Here is a 20842-nt window from a genome sequence, read left to right as displayed (position 1 = left end):
ATTGTCTCATTCCGTGTTAAGTCAATTCCAAGGTCATATTTGCACTCAAATATAGCTGCAAATGTCGCTTTAGTCCTCCCAAGACTATTACGAACTGCTTTCGTTACACAAGGGTAACGAATCATTGACGTGGAAGCGGACAAAACAAAACGCGTTTCATTAACGAAAATGCAACTTTGTAAGAGTTCACTACCCCTACATGTATTAAAATACGCTTTCCGTCTAGATGTAGACGGAAAGCAGAGATTAAATACTGCTCAACCAATACTACACTGCGTAATATAACTTTCTTAAAGTCTTCAAAATACAACAGCTGCCAGTTCGATAAAGCTTCGTTTTATCAATCCAGTGGCTATCTACTGTACCCTATTCCAGTCATTACCAACTATGCGTACCACCGCAACAACAGTTTGTAACATTCCACAACATCAAACTTACAATTACTTGAAAAATTATCAGAAAAAGGCTTCAATGTTTTGACATTTCGTCTCTGCAGCCCTACTATCAATTCAAGAGACAATCGTGATGCTTTGACGTCCGCAGCATACAATGTTATAACAACCTAGAACTTACCTGTTACTGCTCATCTGCCTGGAATGTAGTTACGAATCTGCAGCCTCAGTATCTTCTCCTTTAACATATTACTGCTTGTGCCAAACCTGAAAGCACTTCATTATCCTGTTTTCCGATCTCAAGCATAAGTATTGTTGCGCTACACAAAATATTTGTTCTTAACAGCTTTACAGGCCATACAATATATCTGTATTCTCGCAAAGCTTGAGCCAATTCATATTACTTCAAGCTTGCTTCTACTAAGAAACAACACTTAAGATAGACTGAAATATGCGCCGTAAAATGAAATGCTTTCAAGCGATATTTCAACGCCGACCGCAAAACAATGACTTGAGGAAGATAAAAAAATTGCTAACTATGTTTATGATTCGAATATTTATTGCGGTAAACGCTTTATTCTCCTGTACAAAACAGTTCCAGTAACAAAACTTTGAACTTTTTACAATCACAAGTCATCTTGCCTCTGAGAAACACATACATTCTGTCTGAAAAATGGCATGAAAATAGAATGAACGTAAGTATGAAAACATTAAAATATATGTACAAGCAAAATATTTTACAATCATGCACCGACATAGTTTAAATACTATCTTGCATATAACTACTCGTGAGCGAGAAAGTAGAAGCTAACGAGAAAAGAGAAGCTAGCTTCACTTTTTAACGAATACTGCAACCGAAAAAAATCACAGAATGCTGTTACCAGCTTTGTACCTTTAACGCATTTGAATTAAATTTCAGTCTATAGTAAACAGTAAAAGGGCTCGCGGCAGTGAAACTAGATTTGCCCTACCCTGCATGAAACAGTCAGCCCTGTTTCTTCAGATACATCACAGATTCCTCACATGTTTGTACATTTAGTAAAGCATAAATTAACAGACTTTGGAAATCTCTCTCTCTATGCATTCATCTAACAACGTTCAAGCTCGTTCTTTTCCTTTGAAAATGACGTAGACAAAAAAACACGACTGGCCGCTTCGATAGGATCGGGCCATCCTTGCACAAATTTGGTCCCTGAAGACTCGCTCTGAAAGACAGAATTTGGGTAATAGACAAATAAACACGAGCAAATCAAGACATAAGGAAACACTGAGATCACAATTGTTCATGTAGTTTGGCAAATTTGCGACCGGGAAATCATACGATGCTGGCCGTGATGTTCAGCTGGAGACGTACGCCGCCAGATGCTGCACTCCCCGTGGGTCTAGGAACATCAAGCTCTCCTTGCAGGACGCGCTGCTGCCGCTACCGCCACCATTGTTGCCGCTGCCCGTACTGCACGCAGGAACATCGCACTTCGCCAGGGGCCTTTCCAGTGCGAATTCCTCCGACGTCGTTGGTGCTGTCTCTTCGTACAGAACACAGATGGAGCCGTTCTCTCCGATCCTATAGGACACTTCAGCTGGATCTATCCACATCGTTAACTCCGAAGGAAACAGACTGTGCAGGTACGCAGGCGGCAGTCCGACAGCTTTCCCAGCTTGCGCTACCACTGGGTCCATCTTGCCGTTGATACGTATGCATCGGTAACCAGATCCACGAGATGGTTTTTCGGGGAACCAATGCTCCTTGTATCGCATACGCAGAACTTCAGTAAGCGATGCTTTGAACATCTCCAGCTGAGTTTCGCTGAGACCATTATGATTCAGCCTCAGCAGATGGACCAGGAAATTTGCCGCAGAATGGATTTCTACCCGCATTATAACAATTTAAATGACGAAAAAACCGAAAGTTTATCGTTCGGTAAACTCAGTCTTCGTTGGTAGGACTTAGAACATCACCAAGCAACTCTCACTCAAATCTCCGATATGCACACGAACATTCAACTGCAACCCAGACCGTCACGACTCAGACTAACTCAGCGACACTACTGTTAGCTTGGTATACCAACGAGCGAGAGTCACGTGGGCGCTGAGGTGGGGGGAAAGCACGTCACACGCAGCGGCCAATCGGACGAAGCTTCGCTGGACGTATCCAATGAGCGCCTAGTAAACAAGTGCCAGGAGGCGAAGTAAGGGAATAAGGTTATAACAACACACTCTTACAGAGAGAGACGAGTCGAGGCTGAAGAAGAGCGGAGCAGCTGGTTGCTGCCGCTTGCTTGCGTGATGAACGTGGCGCTTACGTCGTCGCAAATGGCGGCGTGTATATTTCCTTAATTCGAAGTCAGTGTCACTTGAAATGTGCAGTGAGTAAATAAAACTGTTAAAGAACAATTTTCCCTCAACTTTCCTAAATGCAATCAGTGTTTTAGCTATACTTCTTTTAAACCTTTGATATTAAAACTATTATGTGGCTCTCTAAACGTCTACAGGATACATATCGTTCAACCGGAGTTGATTGAAACTGCATATTAAAGGGAATTTTGCTTGCCGTGAGCCTATTGGTCGTGCAATTAAAACTTCCGGAATTAATTAGGGACGTACTGTTAAGACTTATGTAGCTGTCTTTAGTATCGTGTAAGATCTAAGTAGATTTTCTAATAAAATCTTTTCGCTTTGTTTTCAACAAATACTGCGCATTAAATTTTTGCCAATAGCAGAGTGTGGACTTACGAGATAGGAAATGCAATTAATGACCCGCAAAACTCTTGCTATGTTTCGCAGCGCAAACAACTATCGTGCTTGACCTGAAATAGTGACTTTTTTGCGAATAACTTTCAGTATTAAGTGCTTGCCTGACTTCAATATAATATTGTAAGCAGTTGCAGCTTAACCTCCTCGCATTTACACTTTTCTCAGTTTGTCGATGCTTCTCTATTAAGTTTTCCCAAGGGGCTACACCTTTTGTGATGGTACATATTTGTCACCGGTTTCAAGTTACCAAACGATTAATCATCAGATGGTGAACAGTTATTAGGATTTGTTTATAGCATTCGATGAGTCGTGTAGCTATGGCAAGACAGAAGAACGAAGAAACAAGTAAGCAATGCAATTTAGCGAAGTATCTGCAATAATTTCGAACTGACTGCGTTAATTTGTTATTTAATTCATGGAATTAATCATGATGCACACACAACGTTGGAAACCATACTTCGTTTTCCAGTTATGTTAATCACACAGCACTACAGAAACTCTTCCAGATAACTGTAAAGCATAACATTTTTTTCCAAAGTGATTTGTGCACGAGGCTTAATCTCACGGCTTCATATAACAAAGTAATGCCATAAAGTCGATGATACGCTAAACTTAATGCTTGACTTTTGTCTGGCCACTGTTATACCCATAATGCTATAAGCAGTTAGTAATGAACGCCATCTGTGTCGCTAGGCGATTTTAAACCGGTAATGATAAATACTAAAGTCGCAAAAAGCGACAAACTGTAATCATTTCTAAAAACATTCAGCACAGTCGCAGTGTTCCACAACCATTTACTTTTCGAAGACCTTTTGGCTGTGCTTGTGAAGAGCTAGAAATTTTCCTTTCCGTGTGACGTCGAGGACACCTTTACAGATATGTAAACGTCGCGGCCTGTTCCTTTGATATCGCGCGGAGATTTGACAACGCTGCCTTCAGAGATGGGAGGGGGAGGACTACCAGCTAAGCCACCCAGCTGTTCGGGTAGGCTTGCGTGACGCTGTGGCTGGTTAGCGCGAACAAAGGAGTCGGACGAGTTTTATTTTTGGAGTAAAGTGTGTCCCTCTATGGCTTCTTTCCGGGCTCTATACTTGGCTAGCGGGCAGAAATTTTGTTTTACTAGCAACGTTACAATTATTAGTGTTTTGAAAGCTTTGTATTGCACATCTCCCTCTCGATGTAAATTTAGTGTGTGGCTACTTTGCGAAAAATAGCTTATGCAAATGATAATGATAGCTTTCGGCCACTAGTGAACACTTCATACTGATCCTTATCTTAAGTTGTAGCAGATGCGAAATAATACTTACGCAGACGTTCATATCACTTTCAGGAAAGTTGACTTTGTATCTCGGGGAGAGTTTTATTGAACCATCTAAGAGGACATGTTTTAGAAATACTCATTTACAAAGAAACATAGTAACCGCTGTTAAGATAGAAAATAGAACGGTTACCAAACTGACTATAATAAATTGCGTGCTTGTAGAACGCTCTTACTGGGCAATATCCCTTCAGATACTCCCATCTGTTGTAAAGTATCGAATGCAGAATCCCTCTCTGTATATTTACCATTGCACATTAATGATTCGTGCGTGTTTGATAGCCATTAAGTTTTTAACCCTAACAGTAAAGTACTTATCACGGTGTAGTCCGAAAATGAGCGAGTAGCTTAAGTAAATCGTAGTAAAGGTTCCATAATGATTAAATCTTCGTAATAGTTTATCGAATTCGCGACTTTTAGGAATCGTCCTTACGCTGTTTACGACCAAGTTTGGAATTGTGCGGCCCAGGCCTTCGGAGCAAACGCCACTAATATTCGGCAGCTAATGCGGAACTACGTGGCTACGGGCACGCTTTCTTTTCTGTGACGTGCTGTGACCTTTAGACAAGGCGTGCCGAGTACGCTGTGTTTTTCGTTGCTGAATCGAGGTAGTTGCTGACGACACGGGACTCTTTCGGCATTCGAAACCACAAGTACCGAATTAGTGCTGCCAAAGCAGACTTACTAAACATAGCCTTCCGAAATGCCTCCACAAAAGACGAAGTAAATATTCCAGAATTCGAATCAAGGAGAGCTGCCAACATGAGTAACGTAGAAGTAAATATCCTCAGAGTAGTGAAGCAACTTAAATCACTTAATAAAAGGAAGTCTTCCGGTCCAGATTGTATACCAATTAGGTTCCTCTCTGAGTATGCTGATGCATTAGCTCCATACTTAACAATCATATACAACCGTTCACTCGACGAAAAATCCGTACCCAAAGACTGGAAAGTTGCACAGGTCACACCAATATCCAACACAGGCAGTAGGAGTAATCCACTAAGTTACAGGCCCATATCGTTAACGCCGATATGAAGCAGGATTTTGGAACATATATTGTGTTCGAACATTATGAATTACCTCGAAGAAGGCGGTCTATTGACACACAGTCAACATGGATTTAGAAAACATCGGTCCTGTGAAACCCAACTAGCTCTTTATTCACATGAAGTGTTGAGTGCTATTGACAAGGGATTTCAGAGCGATTCCGTATTTCTGGATTTCCGGCAGGCTTGTGACACTGTACAACACAAGCGGCTTGTAGTGAAATTTCGTGCTTATGGAATATCGCCTGTTATGTGAATGGATTTGTGATTTCCTGTCAGAGGTCACAGTTCGTAGTAATTGACGGAAAGTCATCGAGTAAAACAGAAGTGATTTCTGGCGTTTCCCAAGGTAGTGTTACAGGCCCTTTGCTGTTACTTATCTATATAAACGATTTGGGAGACAAGCTGAGCAGCCGTCTTCGGTTTGTTTGCAAATGACGCTGTCGTTTATCGACTAATAAAGTCACAGAATATCAAAACAAACTGCAAAAAGATATCTGAATGGTGTGAAAAGTGGCAGTTGACCCTAAATAACAAAAAGTGTGAGGTAATCCACGACTGCTAAAAGGAACTCGTTAAACTTCGGTTACACGATAAATAAGTCTAATCTAAAAGCCGTACATTCAGCTAAATACCTAGGTATTACAATTACGCACAGCTTAAATTGGAAGGAACACACAGAAAATGTTGTGGGGGAAGGCTAACCAAAGACTACGTTTTATTGACAGAACACATAGAAAATGTAACAGGCCTACTAAGGAGACTGCCTACACTACGCTTGTCCGTCCTCTTCTAGAATACTTCTGCGCGGTGTGGGATTCTTACCAGATAGGACTGACGGAGTACATCGAAAAAGTTCAAAGGAGGTCAGCACGTTTTGTATTATCGCGAAATATGGGAGAGAGTCACAGAAATGATACAGGATTTGGGCTGGAAATCATTAAAAGAAAGGCGTTTTTCGTTGCGGCGGAATCTTCTCACGAAATTCCAATCACCAAACTTCTCCTCCGAATGCGAAAATATTTTGTTGTCAACGACCTACATAGGGCGGAACGATCACAACGATAAAATACGGGAAATCAGAGCTCGTACGGAAAGATACAGATGTTCATTTTTTCCGCGCGCTTTACGAGATTGGAATAGAGAATTGTGAAGGTGGTTCGATGAACCCTCTGCCAGGCACTTAAATGTGATTTGCAGAGTATCCATGTAGATGTAGGTGTTTTTCGTGGTTTCAACGAATCAATATTTCCGCTTGGTACACAATGACAATGTAAGATATAAATTTTACCCAGAAAAGTTCGCCCACTTTTGTTTGGCTATACGTATTTGAGAGACAGTTCTATCTTCCAGGTTTCAGAGTTTGTCCTGAGTTTCTACACTGCCCGTCGAAGCAGCTGCATCAGAGGAAGGTTATTTTGTTAAATATATCAAACGGCTCTTATCAGTGAAATATAAAAATTAGTGTTATAAAAATTTGAATTTTTACGAAAATCTGCTTCACTGCTAATGTGCACTGAAATTTAATTATACTGTACGCCTTTTGAGTAGTTGTGTGGCTTCGGAGGTGGCCTCAGACAACCTGAAATGAAACTCTAGAAGCTATTTGGCTCAATAATCCCTCTTATTCTGAAGAAAGAAAACACACATACACATAGAAACAAACAAGTTCACCAGTGTAACATTCAAAATTGACGGGATCTGTAGGTGATTGAAAACTGAGCATTTTTCACCATTGCAAACGCGTATTTTCCTAGAAACCGAGGAAAGCAACTTTCGACTACCCTCTTATGAGCTCGTAAGACAAAGGCCCCTGGCCGGCACGAGTGGCCGAGCGGTTCCAGGCGCTACAGTCTGGAACCGCGCGACCGCTACGGTCGCAGGTTCGAATCCTGTCTCGGGCTTGGATGTGTGTGATGTCCTTAGGTTAGTTAGGTTTAAGTAGTTCTAAGTCTAGGGGACTGATGACCTCAGAAGTCCCATAGTGCTCAGAGCCATTTGAACGGGCCACTGGCGTAACGACCAAGGCGTTTGGTTGCGGAGCAGAGAACCTGTTTTTTCGTCTGTATTCTTCCATATCGAAGTTGGTAGGAACAGGAGAGTTAACAAGATGAGAAATAAGGAATAGTAGTAATGTAGAAAAATAAATTTTTCGAACGACTTGCAGTACTAAAGAATTTAAATTTTAATCCTGATTACCTTAGAATGATACTTTGACTGTTAATTGTCCTCATCTACATTAACAGTACTTGTATATCGTTTACTGATTTACTTACCTTAAGCCTCTTATTTCTACACAGGCAAAATAAAAGTTAAGAAGAAAAGAAGCTACAGAATACAGTTTGGAATAGAACACAGGGTCTCTGCTGTTTCTTCATTGCTTTTTCTACTTAAGTTCTCTGTGTGTGTGTGTGTGTGTGTGTGTGTGTGTGTGTGTGTGTGTGTGTCACACAACGTCTCAAATTCCAAAATTACGAACTTCAGTTTATTACAGACTATGGCCACTTCCCTGACCAAACACGCGGAGATAACTTGCCGACATGCCTTGGTCGTTACACCAGGAGAGCCATAGTAGTTTCTCCTCGATTTCTACGAAAACATGCGTTTGCGGTCACCATGTATGACGATGAGAAATGCCATAAATTTTCCATTAGCTATCGATCCCGTCAGCTGAGTCGTTTGCGAGTCAAGAACTTTAGGGATGGTTTTCTCAAAAACGGGGATGTTGAGCCAAAACATCTTATTCATTTTAGTGTACAAAAGTGACCTGGCAGATATGAGCCGCGTCTGTTGGCCATATTTGAGGCCTTTGTTGCGGGGCCGGCATGGTAGCGTGTTGCGTCAGGTGACGCGCCACCAGTTGGAAAAAAAAAAGTCTTTGTGTGGAATTTGAAAACTGTCATGCCACATCAACGCAGAACTATCTACGAAAAACGAAGGGTAGAATCAACAAAAACTGTTAGTGCCACACTACAAATCAAAGGGTAGTGGGTTCGATGTCTGGACAGTCCAAAGATTTTTGTCATTATTTCTTTGACCTCTGGCAATGTTTAATGTGAAAAATGCAGAACTGTACCAGTTCACGGTCTAACAAGGGTACTATCCAATCCATGTCGAAACACAGTGTCAAATTTTAAACTGAGACACGCTGCAGTAACTAAAAAAGGCGGCTGACGAAATGTGCATGCCTGCCGTAGCTGTAAGAAACAATGCATGCGCAACACAATGGGCATACGTCTACGTGTAAACAGATAACACGGCAAAACTCGATTGTAATTTGTAAAAAGAATTTGTTTCCGTTGATAGTTTCTCTGACACAATTGTTTACTTATTCTCGCTCGAATTTGCAGCTCATTTGATATCTATAGTAATTAGCAGTGGCCTTTGCGGTTTCGCTAAGTGTTCACAATGGAGATAAAACTGAATTAATTTCCTTCGTGATTTCTTCGTATGTGCTCGCTTGTAGCATCTGCTTTCGTGCAAGCTCCGGTTTCACAGTAATGTAGATCCCAATTAATTTTTTCAACCTTGCAAAGATGATGTACGTTGAACGTATTATTCAATCGAGATCACATACCTCTCATAAATACCTGTATATGTGTTATTAATTAGTTAATTTATTGGATGTTCATTCCAGTAACGTCGACATTTCGTTAGAAATTGTATGAACATTAGATGTAACAGGAAATAACTCGGACGATTCCGTGAATTGTAACTGTAGTTCGAATGATGGCTGTTGTGCTAACTAACGTCCACAACAAAACTAGATCAGCTTCCAAGCCCACAGAAAACATGTACAGCAATAGCTTGCAGTGAGAAAGAAAAAGCTGTATTTTTTTTTTGTTAAACGGAGGAAGGAGAGGACGATTAAGCTTTAGCAGTGTGCAAAACCGGTTTCGTTTCGTAAAATCTGAACATGAATTGTATAAATGGAAGAAAGGTTTACTCAAAGTACGAAATACGCGCCAAAATGAAACTTGCAAAAAGTGGGAAATAAAAACTATGCACAAGATTTAGAACTGCTCGTGAGTCAGTGCACCGTTACCGACGGAGATCTAAGAGAGTGGGTGCTCTGAATTGCAAGGGATGTGAACTCTGATTTCCAGGCGTCTTCGACACGCTTTAACGGAATCAGTAAATTATACGGATAAGGAAGTCGCAAAATTACGAATCTTACTTCCAGAAAACGTCTAGATAGTGATACCATAGAGAAATTCGTAGCTGACGTAAAATACGAAACTACCTGTTGTCCCATAAAACTTAGTTTTGTGCAAGCGGACTTCATCATTTCGAGCGAAAAAGTCGCTTGTGTAGTTGATGAAAGGTAGAACAAATTAGGATACAACAGTGCCAGTGATTCTTATCATTGTAATACTGTTCCAGCAGCCTTATCTCTGTCTTCAGGAGCATAAAGATAAATTAGAAGCAAAAATGAAGCCTGTTTACTTGCAAAAGTCTTGCAATCGACGTAGCAAAATCTGGAAAAAAAAACTAGACATAACGACACATCTTTAGGACGCCGAAAAGGCTGTTAATGTAATTCGGATACCACTTGGACGAAGAGTGTGATTCAGCCTCTTGATGGAAAAGAATCAATAGTGCGAAGCATTTTTCAGAAAACTGTCGGGCAATATAATTCCAGGTAATTCTGTCACCAGGTTTATCAGCGAAACAGTATTGATAAACTTCGGTCATTTCTGTACTATCATTTGCATCACCACATATTATGAACTTGATAGAGTATGCCCGGTACAAAGCACAGTATGCAGAACAACGGCCTTAATTCAAGCCCTGTCTGAACTCTAGCCATTCGTGGGAAGTGCCTGAAAGCATTAGTTTTTCTGTAATCAGGTGTGCCTGGTGTAAGGAAAATGTCATCCAGAAGACACCTCGCACTTTTGCGATGGCTACAGGGAATAAACAAGGAACTGTTTCACAGTTAACGAAATATAAATCATTCAAAAATATCATAAAACTGCTACAGGAGTTGTTGCGAAATACTTAATGTCAACAAATTTCAAATCCCGATTGATAGACCATGCATGTAATGTAACATGGAATACTGCCTCGATTTTCTTACCTACGCTCGTCACTTGTATAACAGCATCTACAATAATTCAGCTGTCGATATGAACTGAAAGTTAAAAAATTAAAGATCTGAGACTTTTCGTATGGTTTAAGTGCTTAAAATTCGCTCGCGTGTGCGTGCGCGTGCGAGTGAGTCTATGGTCTCTTGTCACGGCTGCATCTACTTATTCGCAGATTCGCTTGCTAGGCGTGTAAAAACCACTGTTCTAAGGGGTTCTTCGTATAACAAAAGAGTAGCTTCAATTTAAAAAAAAATACTTGTAGTACGCCTAAAATTTTGACAGTGCTTTTATCTCTGAGTATTCTTTATTACGTAAAAAAATTCAGTGTAGTTTTCGACATGTCGGATTGGACGATTCCCTTGTAAGTTAAACTGTAGCTCCCCCTAGCACTGGTTGGGAACGTCTGTTCAGAGGTCGGTATGCAACGGTCTAGCACCTCCAATAGGCCGAAGCCTAGTGAAGCCTTAGTCTGACAGCTTCACTTTTACGCACTTCACCACTACAGTATGATGATCGGAAATATTGGCCGTATAGCATGTCTTACAAAACACACACTCAAAGCAGGTATGCAGTACACTATACTGCGGAAACAGGGTTGCTGTAAAGAACTTTGAGTAATGACGTAAAACGTGAATTGAAGTTAAGGTTTCTCATGTAAGTGCTTTCAAGAAAAATTGGGAAATGTTAATTTTAAAGTGAACTGAAGAAACGAGAAAAACGGCAATCTACAGTGGCTAGATTTCTTTAAAGTATTGAGAACGCCATTGCATTTTCTCTCTTCATTAACCACATGATATGGTTACGTAGATTTGTGTCTTAAAATTTCTATTCATTCCAGAATGTCAAGATGCGATTTTTGTGTTGTGCATGTTGAATATATGCCAATTTTCTTGTGAAAAATTCCAGCAGCGGCATACAAGAAATTTTTCATGTAAACTACTTCAGTATTTAATGTATTGTTAATGTTATCAAATGTTTCAAGCAAATGAAAAGCTACAGCTAATTTGTTTACTTTAGACGAAAAACTAAGACGTTCGTTGACCTTCAGTCCATATATTCGCCGTTTCCTTAAATCATTAGAGATTACGGCCAGCGTAGTTACAAAACGGCCGGCCTCTTTCTGTATTGTTGCCCAATCCAAGGTTATACTTCATATCAACGAATCGTTATTCTTTGTTCTGTAGAGCGTATCTGTCTTCCTGCTGTCTTTTTCACTTATTTCTTCTTTAGCCCCCTACCTCCTCCCCCCCCTCCCCTCTCCGCGCAACTGCGTAATTCAAATCTGACTCATGGTGCTGAGTGGTCACAAAGCGTAGCTGTTGCAGTTACTGTTGTAATCCTAAACAAAAGCAATATTCATAATGTATACATGTTTATTTTTGTAATGTCTTTAACTATTATCGAAAACCGTATAGAATAAGATTAACTTCGTCGCTGGGTAAAATATACGGACATTGATTCGTTAGAAAATGAACAAAATAATAATTCATATATTATGCCAGTGGAACAGACCATAAACCTAACAAGATTTCTTTTTTGTGAATCTACACACAATAGTAAAACCCCTCCATTAAATACTTGCTGCACTGGGTTTCGCGACTAATTTTTGAGGGATTCAGTTTAAGACGTATGAGTTGGTGGATCACATAGGCCAGCAACCGAATCAGAATCCAAGCTCCAGCGAAGCTTCACTTCTTAACAGCATTTCAGCAAGGGGTGAACCAGTTAGTTAATTTGAACTGCGTAGTCAATTAGTTAACTGTTGTAGTTCTTCCTCCGTTATTCTTTGTAACTACGCTGGTCATATGTCGAAAGGAAGTTGCAATGTTTAACTCTTCATTTGAACCACTGCGTGATGAGCCAATTTAAACATACTTAACGGGACTTGGGCCTGAGTAAATACTCACAGCGACAGCATAGAATCAAAAGAACTGGGTGTCACGCCCGACGGCTAATCTTTGAACTCGGATTGCATCACATTTGAACATCACTTGAAAACGGTCACACGCATTTTTTCATATCTAAACGATAAAATGTTACCTGTATATCATTGGAATTTTATTTAGTTTCTTGTGAGAGTCCGTTTTACGAGACAGCCCAATTAACTGAAATATAAAGGTCACACAAAGAAAACTCGTATCATTTTTAGTGCAGAAGTAAAACAATACATAAATATCCACTGATGGCTAAAGAGTTGCAGAAAACCGCCTGGAATTTGGAAAGAAAAGTTTTACGGAAAAAAGGCGTGACACCATTAAGGGCTCTTCAATATTTGTTGCACAGTAGTGAGTATTGTGCAATAATATTGAGCGTCTGTGATAGGTATTAAGTTTGCGCAGTATACTGAAGACACCAGGGCTTGAAAAGTATTTACACTTGTTAAGTGTATTCTACAATATCTTTTGCCGTGTGGGTGGTATTGCGTAATATATAAATTCCTGCCAAGACCGAAAAAGATCTATTCTCTCCGAATTAAATTCTGCAGAGAACTGAAAAACGTAAATTGCAAAATATCTGGAAGTTGGCTGTAAAATGTAAATGAAAGTACCATGTGGTTCTTTATTGAACTGAGGTTCCCGATGGATGTCGCCACACCGCTGGAGTTTGAATATGGCCCACAAAGGGGAATATATTGATTAAAGTTTGTAAAGAGAACCATTGGAAAATTTCAGAAAAAGAAAATCATTGGCTTCTAACAAAGGGAAACTTCTGTATGGGAAAAAATGTGATAAACCATAGAACAGGTCAAATATTTTAACTATTTAGGTTGTGGTGTCATGTATGACGGAAGACAGAAATAAATTAGCAGATTTTGGGGTTTATATGTGGAAAAATAAAGATGTCTTAAAAAAGAGGAAAAACAAGATTGAAATTTTAGAAGACAAAGGCAAATGTTTACGGAAATGAGTCGTGGGTTATAAGTAAACGTCAAGAAAGTTGCATACAAGCGTTAGAGATGTTTCTAAGAGCAGTAAAAGGGAAGCACAAGAGCTGACCTATTCCGAAATTCGGAGATCAGGAAAATATTTAACATCCTCAATAAAATAAAAGAACGTAGGAGAAACTGGAATGAATATCTAGATAGAATGAGTGACGGAAGATACCTCCCCAGATAAAATGTAAGCTAGTTGGGAGTAAGTTACGGAAGACCGAGGAAGCGGTGAGTACCGTAACAGGCAAAACAAAATAAGGTTCAATGCTTGTGGTGGTGGTGGTGGTGGTGGTGGTGGTGGTGGTGGTGGTTTATTTTTCTTGGAACAGTTGTTACAGTACATATGTTAAGACCATACGAGCTTGCAGATAGCATATTTGTTTTATTTAATCTGCAGTATGTCACAATATAGAAAACCGTAAAAAAAACGGCACAGGTACGCGATAAATTATACAGTTCACTGTTTAATTTGTAATTAGTTGTTGTGGTTTACGGATCTATGCTGCCATGAGATACCCTGGCCTACTGAAATATTAGCAGAAAGCTTATGAGGCTTGTTCCATCCGTTCTGTATTATTTACGCAAGAAACTAAATCGCAATACCTGAGACTTGGACGTCGTCAAGTGCCGACATGTTCGCTATCCGTGCAGAGTTATAGAGCGTCCCGGACATATTATATTGCGTAATAATTACGTGCCTTCTTGGCCACGCACTTTCGCGCAGTACTGATGTCAATAATACTGAGCACGTGAAGGCCGCTTTACGCAACATTTCGCACAAAATAAATACATTTTGAATGTTGCACTACTGTGTGGGCATAAAAGCTTTATCACAATTTCCTAAACCTTGTACCATCTGGGCGTAATGCGTTGTCTCCAGACTTACGACGCTGCTCATTACGAGCACGTGATGCACCGTTGTGGAGTTACGGACATAAAACGACAGCCAATTAGCGGCGAGCACACGGCACTGTGTTCATTTAAACTAACTTGCCCCAGTTAATACCTCTCATGCTAACGAGAGCAGTTACTAATTAAATTAGCTAAACCATCAACGTTGGACAAACCTTAAATTCCTGAATTACTGTGTCATTAATTTAAGGTACTGGAGCTACAGCTGCTAAGCTGTCTTACGAGGTGCATTGTTAACAGTGAAATACAAATGCCTCATGTTTTAATGTTTGCTAATGTGCAGGCACCATACATGAACATTTAACACAACCTAGCAGCATAATCGAACCAACGACGTTGTTACACACATGTCCTATCCTCATAGAAGTATACTTGTAAATTCTGTGTTTGTGTTTGTGTGTGTGTGTGTGTGTGTGTGTGTGTGTGTGTAGAAGAGTAGAATATGTCGTCACCAAAAAATCTCGAAAAATTAGTAACAGATTGATTTCATGTTTCTACATGATATTTAATGTGTGTGTGTGTGTGTGTGTGTGTGTGTGTGTGTGTGTGTGTGTGTGTGTGTAGACGAGTCGAATATGTCGTCACCAAAAATCTCGAAAAATTAGTAACAGATTGATTTCATGTTTCTACATGATGTTTAATAAAATATTTGGACCGACATAGGCCACATTTTTTAAACGATGTATAGATCTAAGATTCAGTGGGCCTGCAGTGTAGAATATATATCTTAAATTATGTAATAATATCCAGATTGCTGTTATCGTAATTAAACTACTAGAGCAGCAGATTGGATTTTATTATATGACAATGTACAGATTTTCTGTTAAAACCGAGAAAGAATGTTGTGCTGTGGAAATGTGCTCTTTAGTTTCCTTCATCGCAACTCTTTCAGCAAAGAACAGGAAAGCTGTAGTTGTGGGCTATCGACTTATGATTAGAATACTGCTAAGGAATCTCAATCGTCTGAAGGTTTGTAATCCTATCCGTTCGCAGATTAAAACGGTGCGAAATACTTTCGGTGACGCAGTTATCCTCACAGATTTAGCACCTGCAGATAGTGAGGGGAGGAGGGGAAATGGATAGAGAAGAGGGGGAGGAAGAGATTGGAATGTATATCCAGTTCCCATGCATATTCAGTAATTGCGAAGCATTGACGAGTTCGCTGGTAAATAAATACACCCAAATAGGTTTGCTTACTCAACCAACTTCATTGCGCTCGTCGATAATTGGCTGTGGTCTTACGACTGCAAGTTCACAACGCTGCATTTTCGACCTGTGCTTATCTGGAAAATTTTGCTGTATTTGACGCACGCCCTCCACCCCCCCACCCTCCCTACCCGACCCTGCCCTCACCTTATATCGATTTTCTCCTCCTTATACCCGCAGATTTAGAAGAATCCCCAAACCAGTATGTAAACTTGCAGCGAACAACATCGCTTCCTAAGTTAAGATGTAGATGTGGGCGTTTTTCCCTTTCCTCTGCAAATACCGCGCTGTGGTGTAAGAAAAGACGGGATGTAGTTCATAATAGCGGAACAGAATGTTTCTCGTGGCTCGTGCCGACAAGACACTGGACTATTATTATTATTTTTTTTTAATGGCTCTGAGCACTATAGGACTTAACTTCTGAGGTCATCAGTCCCCTAGAACTTCTAACAACTTAAACCTAACTAACCTAAGGACATCACACACATCTGTGCCCGAGGCAGGATTCGAACTTGGGACCGTAGCGGTCGCGTGGTTCCAGACTGTAGCGCCTAGAACCGCTCGGTCACTCCGGTCGGCGGACTACTATTGCTAGGTCGGTACAATACTTCTGAGATGTTATTCTCTCAAACAGTAATAGTCGGCTGCTATGGAAGAGCGGTTCTAGGCGCTTCAGTCCGGAACCGCGCTGCTGCTACGGTCGCAGGTTCGAATCTTGCCTCGGGTATGGATGTGTGTGATGTCCTTAGGTTACTTAGGTTTAAGTAGTTCTAAGTCTAGGGGGACTGATGATCTCAGAAGTTAAGTCCCATAGTGCTTAGCGCCATTTGATTTTGAAACTGTAATATGTCATGCAATCAAAGTGTGTTGCAACATATTAATGAAACTGCGGGTTGCACCATACAGTAGAAATCTCTGGAGTGAGCGTTGCGTTCTGCACATATTATCAACATTGAACTGAGGCTGTCACGTGATCTCGGCATTCTGCTGTTAGCAATCGCTTTCTGCAGTTTCCGAAACTTCAGTATTAGACTTCTTTCGCTGCGTTTTTACAGTTTCTGTCCGTAATAGCAGTAATGAATTACTATTTACAGCTGATACAAAGAGAAATACTCGAAAGGAGAAAAGTTTGTGTTAGGTGATTACGTTTGTGTATTATGGTGTTTCGGTTGCGTTTTGATTAAATGTATTACACATTGTTACATGTGCAAGACGTGTCGAATTATTGAACAAAGTCTTCAGATTTTTCCAGTAGTGAATTCCATCTTAGTGTTAAGATACATAAATGGCAATGAAAATACACAGCTAAAAGATGTTAATTTCTTTTGATAGTGAAACTCAAGAGACTGTGTAAAAGCTAGACCTTCCTCTCCCTTCCTGATTCATTTCTGACAGCTCGCACCTACATTAGATAAGGTCAGTTTTGTTGTTTTAAACTGCAGTGTATTTCCCCACGGGGAAACAGTTTTCACAATAGAGAAGAAAAACTGTGATTCAATAAATATGGACTTACCTAACGATGAAAAACCTCAAGAAATTAGATACTGTTAAAGACAGATCCCTCAAATGAGTATCATTTTCAGATTTCAGAAGAAATAACTACACCAGCATAACAGCACAGGAATCTTTGCTTATATACGATCGTAGACAGTCCTTCGATCTCCTAGAGACGCAAGTGTACGAAACCGTTATTGAGGAGATACAAAACTAAGGCAGGGAGGTACCGAATGAAGTCATGGAAAGAAGTGATGAACTAAAATATCTGGAAAGCACCGAACGTCCAGCTCCGTCATCCACACACATGTTTCAAGCTCGTGGTTTCCACTGGAAGATATGCCAGGAGGGATCGTGTCACGACTCCAAGGAGGACTGCACCTGTAAACTGTGCAACAGCGAGGCCTCAAATACCTTTAATGAAGTGTGGAGGCAGAACAATCACTGTGAACTTTAACAAAAGACTGGTGAGCGCACAACTCAAATGGAACTATAAGTCGTTATAAAATTATGACAGCCTGCAAAAGAGAGATAAATACACAAAAAATACTGAAGATGCGGGTGGTATAGCCGTTAATGTTCGAAAAATTCTGTCTTACGGGACACTTTCAAAGGCAGTGAGTTACTGTCAAGTCGTTTTGCAATGCCATTAAAGCAAAAATGTGTGAGAACAGACGCGGCAATAGGATGAACATGTCACATAAAACAGAGAAATAGCTGTGGCTGTTGTAGAAGGAAGACAAGTTTTAGCTTTGACGCTCGTCGCAAACGAAATGGCCCTTCATATAGCCCTTCAGAGCTAGAAGCCTAGGTTTTTTAAAGGTAACAAATGCAACTTATTTTCTGTGTAGCCCCAATACAAAATCCACGGCATTTTCAAAGGGACCCTTTATTAGTTATGACATTCTAAACGTCTCGTCTTAAAGACAAACCCACGTCTTCCCCGAGATTGTGGCAATGTATATGTTAACAACACAAAATCTAGAATGAGATTTTCACTCTGCAGTGGAGTGTGCGCTGATATGAAACTTACTGGCACATTAAAACTCTGTGCCGGACCTAGACTCGAACTCGGGACCTTTGCAAAGGTCCCTAGTTCGAGTCTTGGTCTGGCACACAGTATCAATCTACACAAAATCTGCTCTGCGCATATGAATGCTCACCCTGGAGATATTTCTGCTCTAATGGTTGCCTAGGTTCATTACTAAACAGTGGTCTATGTAAGCTAATCTTTGCGTGCAGTAGTCATGTCTTAGACGATAGACGATACAGACCGACATGACGTCACAGTATTGAAACCAACATCTGTCAGTTGACTAGTGGGAGAATCCATTTGTAGATGACTTCGGGAATACTGTTAAATTTACTTAATTTTTCGGACGAGAACGCCATCAGTATCGCAGACCAAAGAGGCGCGCAGCCCTGGTGTGTGATATCTGCGGGGCTGAGTCAGTGGGTGTGCTTCAGAACTTTGTATCGATTTGACGTGCTGTATGTTTCTCGCAATGTAGTATTCTTAACTAGTAACAGTGTACGTAGTGCAGATGTAGCACATATTGTATTTTCAGTAAAGGGTGCCTTATAATAAGTGACATCTTGGGCAGCGTTTAGTCGTACCGAAAGATACAAGAAAGTAAGTAATATTTAGATTCTATCGCAAAGTTGTTTTAAGAATGCAAACAAATTTTGAACAGATTTTTTAAGAATTAGGATGCATGTTGAGCCTCAGATGTAAAACTCGACGAATGATGGAATTTTGAGAAAATAGAACGTTACTCTTTAACCCTTTAACCAACGTTTTGCAATATGTTTCGCTTCTTGACATTGGTTCTGTATCTCTAGTGGATTAAGCTAATATCATAAAACATAAACGCTTCTTTTGTGTTAAACCCGGACATTATACATAAAAATGTCATTTTCTTCAAAACATAATTAAATGTTACACATATAGCTGAGCGAAACTGATATTTTGTCTTTTCCTCGTAGGGAATAGGTGAACTAAAAGGCACAGTGCGAAAAAGTGTTATTCACTGAACTGTAATTCTGTCACTTGTTACCTGGCATGTAAAGCTGATAACTGTCGTATTAATATTTGGAATTTCGGTACCATTGGGTTGACTGTACTACATATGTAAGAGTAATAAAAGTTAAAATCAGTGCTTGATTTCAGCTACAAATGAGAGAAACCGTAACTCAGCTGTACTTCACATAGAGCCTAACAACAAACTAGGTTCTGCCCTTCGTCACGTGATTTAGATGCTGGTTTCAAACCTGAACACGGCAGATCGGGGTATATGCAGTGTGTTGCCTGTGATCTAAGATTCATATGTTTCTGCGGCTCCGTGGCTGGCGCCTGTAGATCTTTGAAATTACATGCGAATCTTCGCAATGGTAAGGTTTCAGAATCCCTCAACGGCGAAGTACTGTAGCATTAGTGTTTAAGTGAAGTTGGCTGACAACGCGACACGTATTTCACCGCTTACTTTCTCCAGTGATTTCAGGCTCCGGTTAGATAGCAATATTAAGTTTTAAAATCAATTTTGGCGTACAGTTTTTGGCCAGTACTTCTATCTCATAAACAAAGCTTCTGAGTTTATCATTATTGCATTCAAAGTAGAACAATAAGAACAGTACTTTTCAGTGTTTATTTCTTCTCATCAGTATTGCGACTTATTTCATGTTGCCGCCACCTATTCATACTATCTTAATCTTCGTATTTCCGGGAGCGGATGCAGAAAGGAGAGGGAGGGCTTAATTGGGGTTACGTCTCCCCTGGCGTCATAACGGTCTAGTACAGAGGACGCGAAACTTTTTTTGCTTACGAGCCAATACCGATTCGTACGGCAACGCACCGGGCCGCGTGGGAAGAATGGCATAAAGGGGAGGGGGAAGTAACCACTCAAACTAAAATTCAATTTTCACCAAACCATGGTTATTGATAGCTTACCACTTACGCGTTTTGAATCTAGGTATTATAAAGTATCCTACCTAATATTTGTGAATCAAACAATGTGTATTTGAGCTACATGATTGCATAGTGCCAAACTTTCAGTACCTTATCGGGTACTGTGGCCAGTTCCATCGCAACAGGATTCCATGTTTGGTTTTCTGATTTCTAGGCACATCACACGTTTCAGACATTCTCACGACCTATTATCTGAAAGAATACTAAGCGGCTGCTGCAGACCATTTTCAATCGGACTTTCGTATTTATATATCAGAACAGTGACGGTTTTCAGTAATGTAACGTAATTCAAAATTGTCAGAGGGATAGAATGGCGGATGATAACTCTGAATATGAAAGGGTATAGAAGTCAGTTCTATACATGCATTGTGCGTGTTTCTTCTAACGGGGGAACCTCCCCATCGCACCCTCCTCAGATTTAGTTAAAAGTTGGCACAGTGGATAGGCCTTGAAAAACTGAACACATATCAATCGAGAAAACAGGAAGTTGTGTGGAACTATGAAAAAAAAATAAGCAAAATATACAAACTGAGTAGTCCATGCGCAAGATAGGCAACATGAAGGATATGATCCCAAGAGCGCCGTGGTCTCGTGGTTAGCGCGAGCAGCAGTGAAACGAGAGGTCCTTGGTTCAAGTCTTGCCTCGAGTGAAAAGTTTAATTTTTTATTTTCAGACAATTATTATCTGTCCGTCCGTCCGTCCGATGCGAGGTAACTGCGCCGTAGTATTGGG

At 40.4% G+C, this 20842-nt stretch overlaps 1 protein-coding gene and 1 long non-coding RNA gene across 2 annotated transcripts in view; one reads left to right on the top strand and one right to left on the bottom strand.

Moving 5' to 3' along the window:
* Window positions 1-933: 933 nt before the first annotated feature.
* On the bottom strand, window positions 934-2447 carry LOC126470291 (protein BTG2-like). The gene has a single exon (XM_050098040.1). The coding sequence runs from the start codon at window positions 2268-2270 to the stop codon at window positions 1731-1733; it is 540 nt and encodes a 179-aa protein (XP_049953997.1). The 5' UTR covers window positions 2271-2447; the 3' UTR covers window positions 934-1730.
* Window positions 2448-2627: 180 nt separating this feature from the next.
* LOC126470290 (uncharacterized) overlaps window positions 2628-20842 on the top strand; it is a 62364-nt gene continuing 44149 nt past the window's right edge. The window contains exon 1 of the long non-coding RNA XR_007586163.1: window positions 2628-2758. This is a non-coding gene — a long non-coding RNA (uncharacterized LOC126470290). The remainder of the gene's footprint in view (window positions 2759-20842) is intronic.

The sequence above is a fragment of the Schistocerca serialis genome, chromosome 3 (assembly GCF_023864345.2).
Source record: "Schistocerca serialis cubense isolate TAMUIC-IGC-003099 chromosome 3, iqSchSeri2.2, whole genome shotgun sequence".
NCBI classification, from domain to species: Eukaryota; Metazoa; Arthropoda; class Insecta; order Orthoptera; family Acrididae; genus Schistocerca; species Schistocerca serialis.
This window is presented reverse-complemented; position numbering and strand designations above follow the sequence as displayed.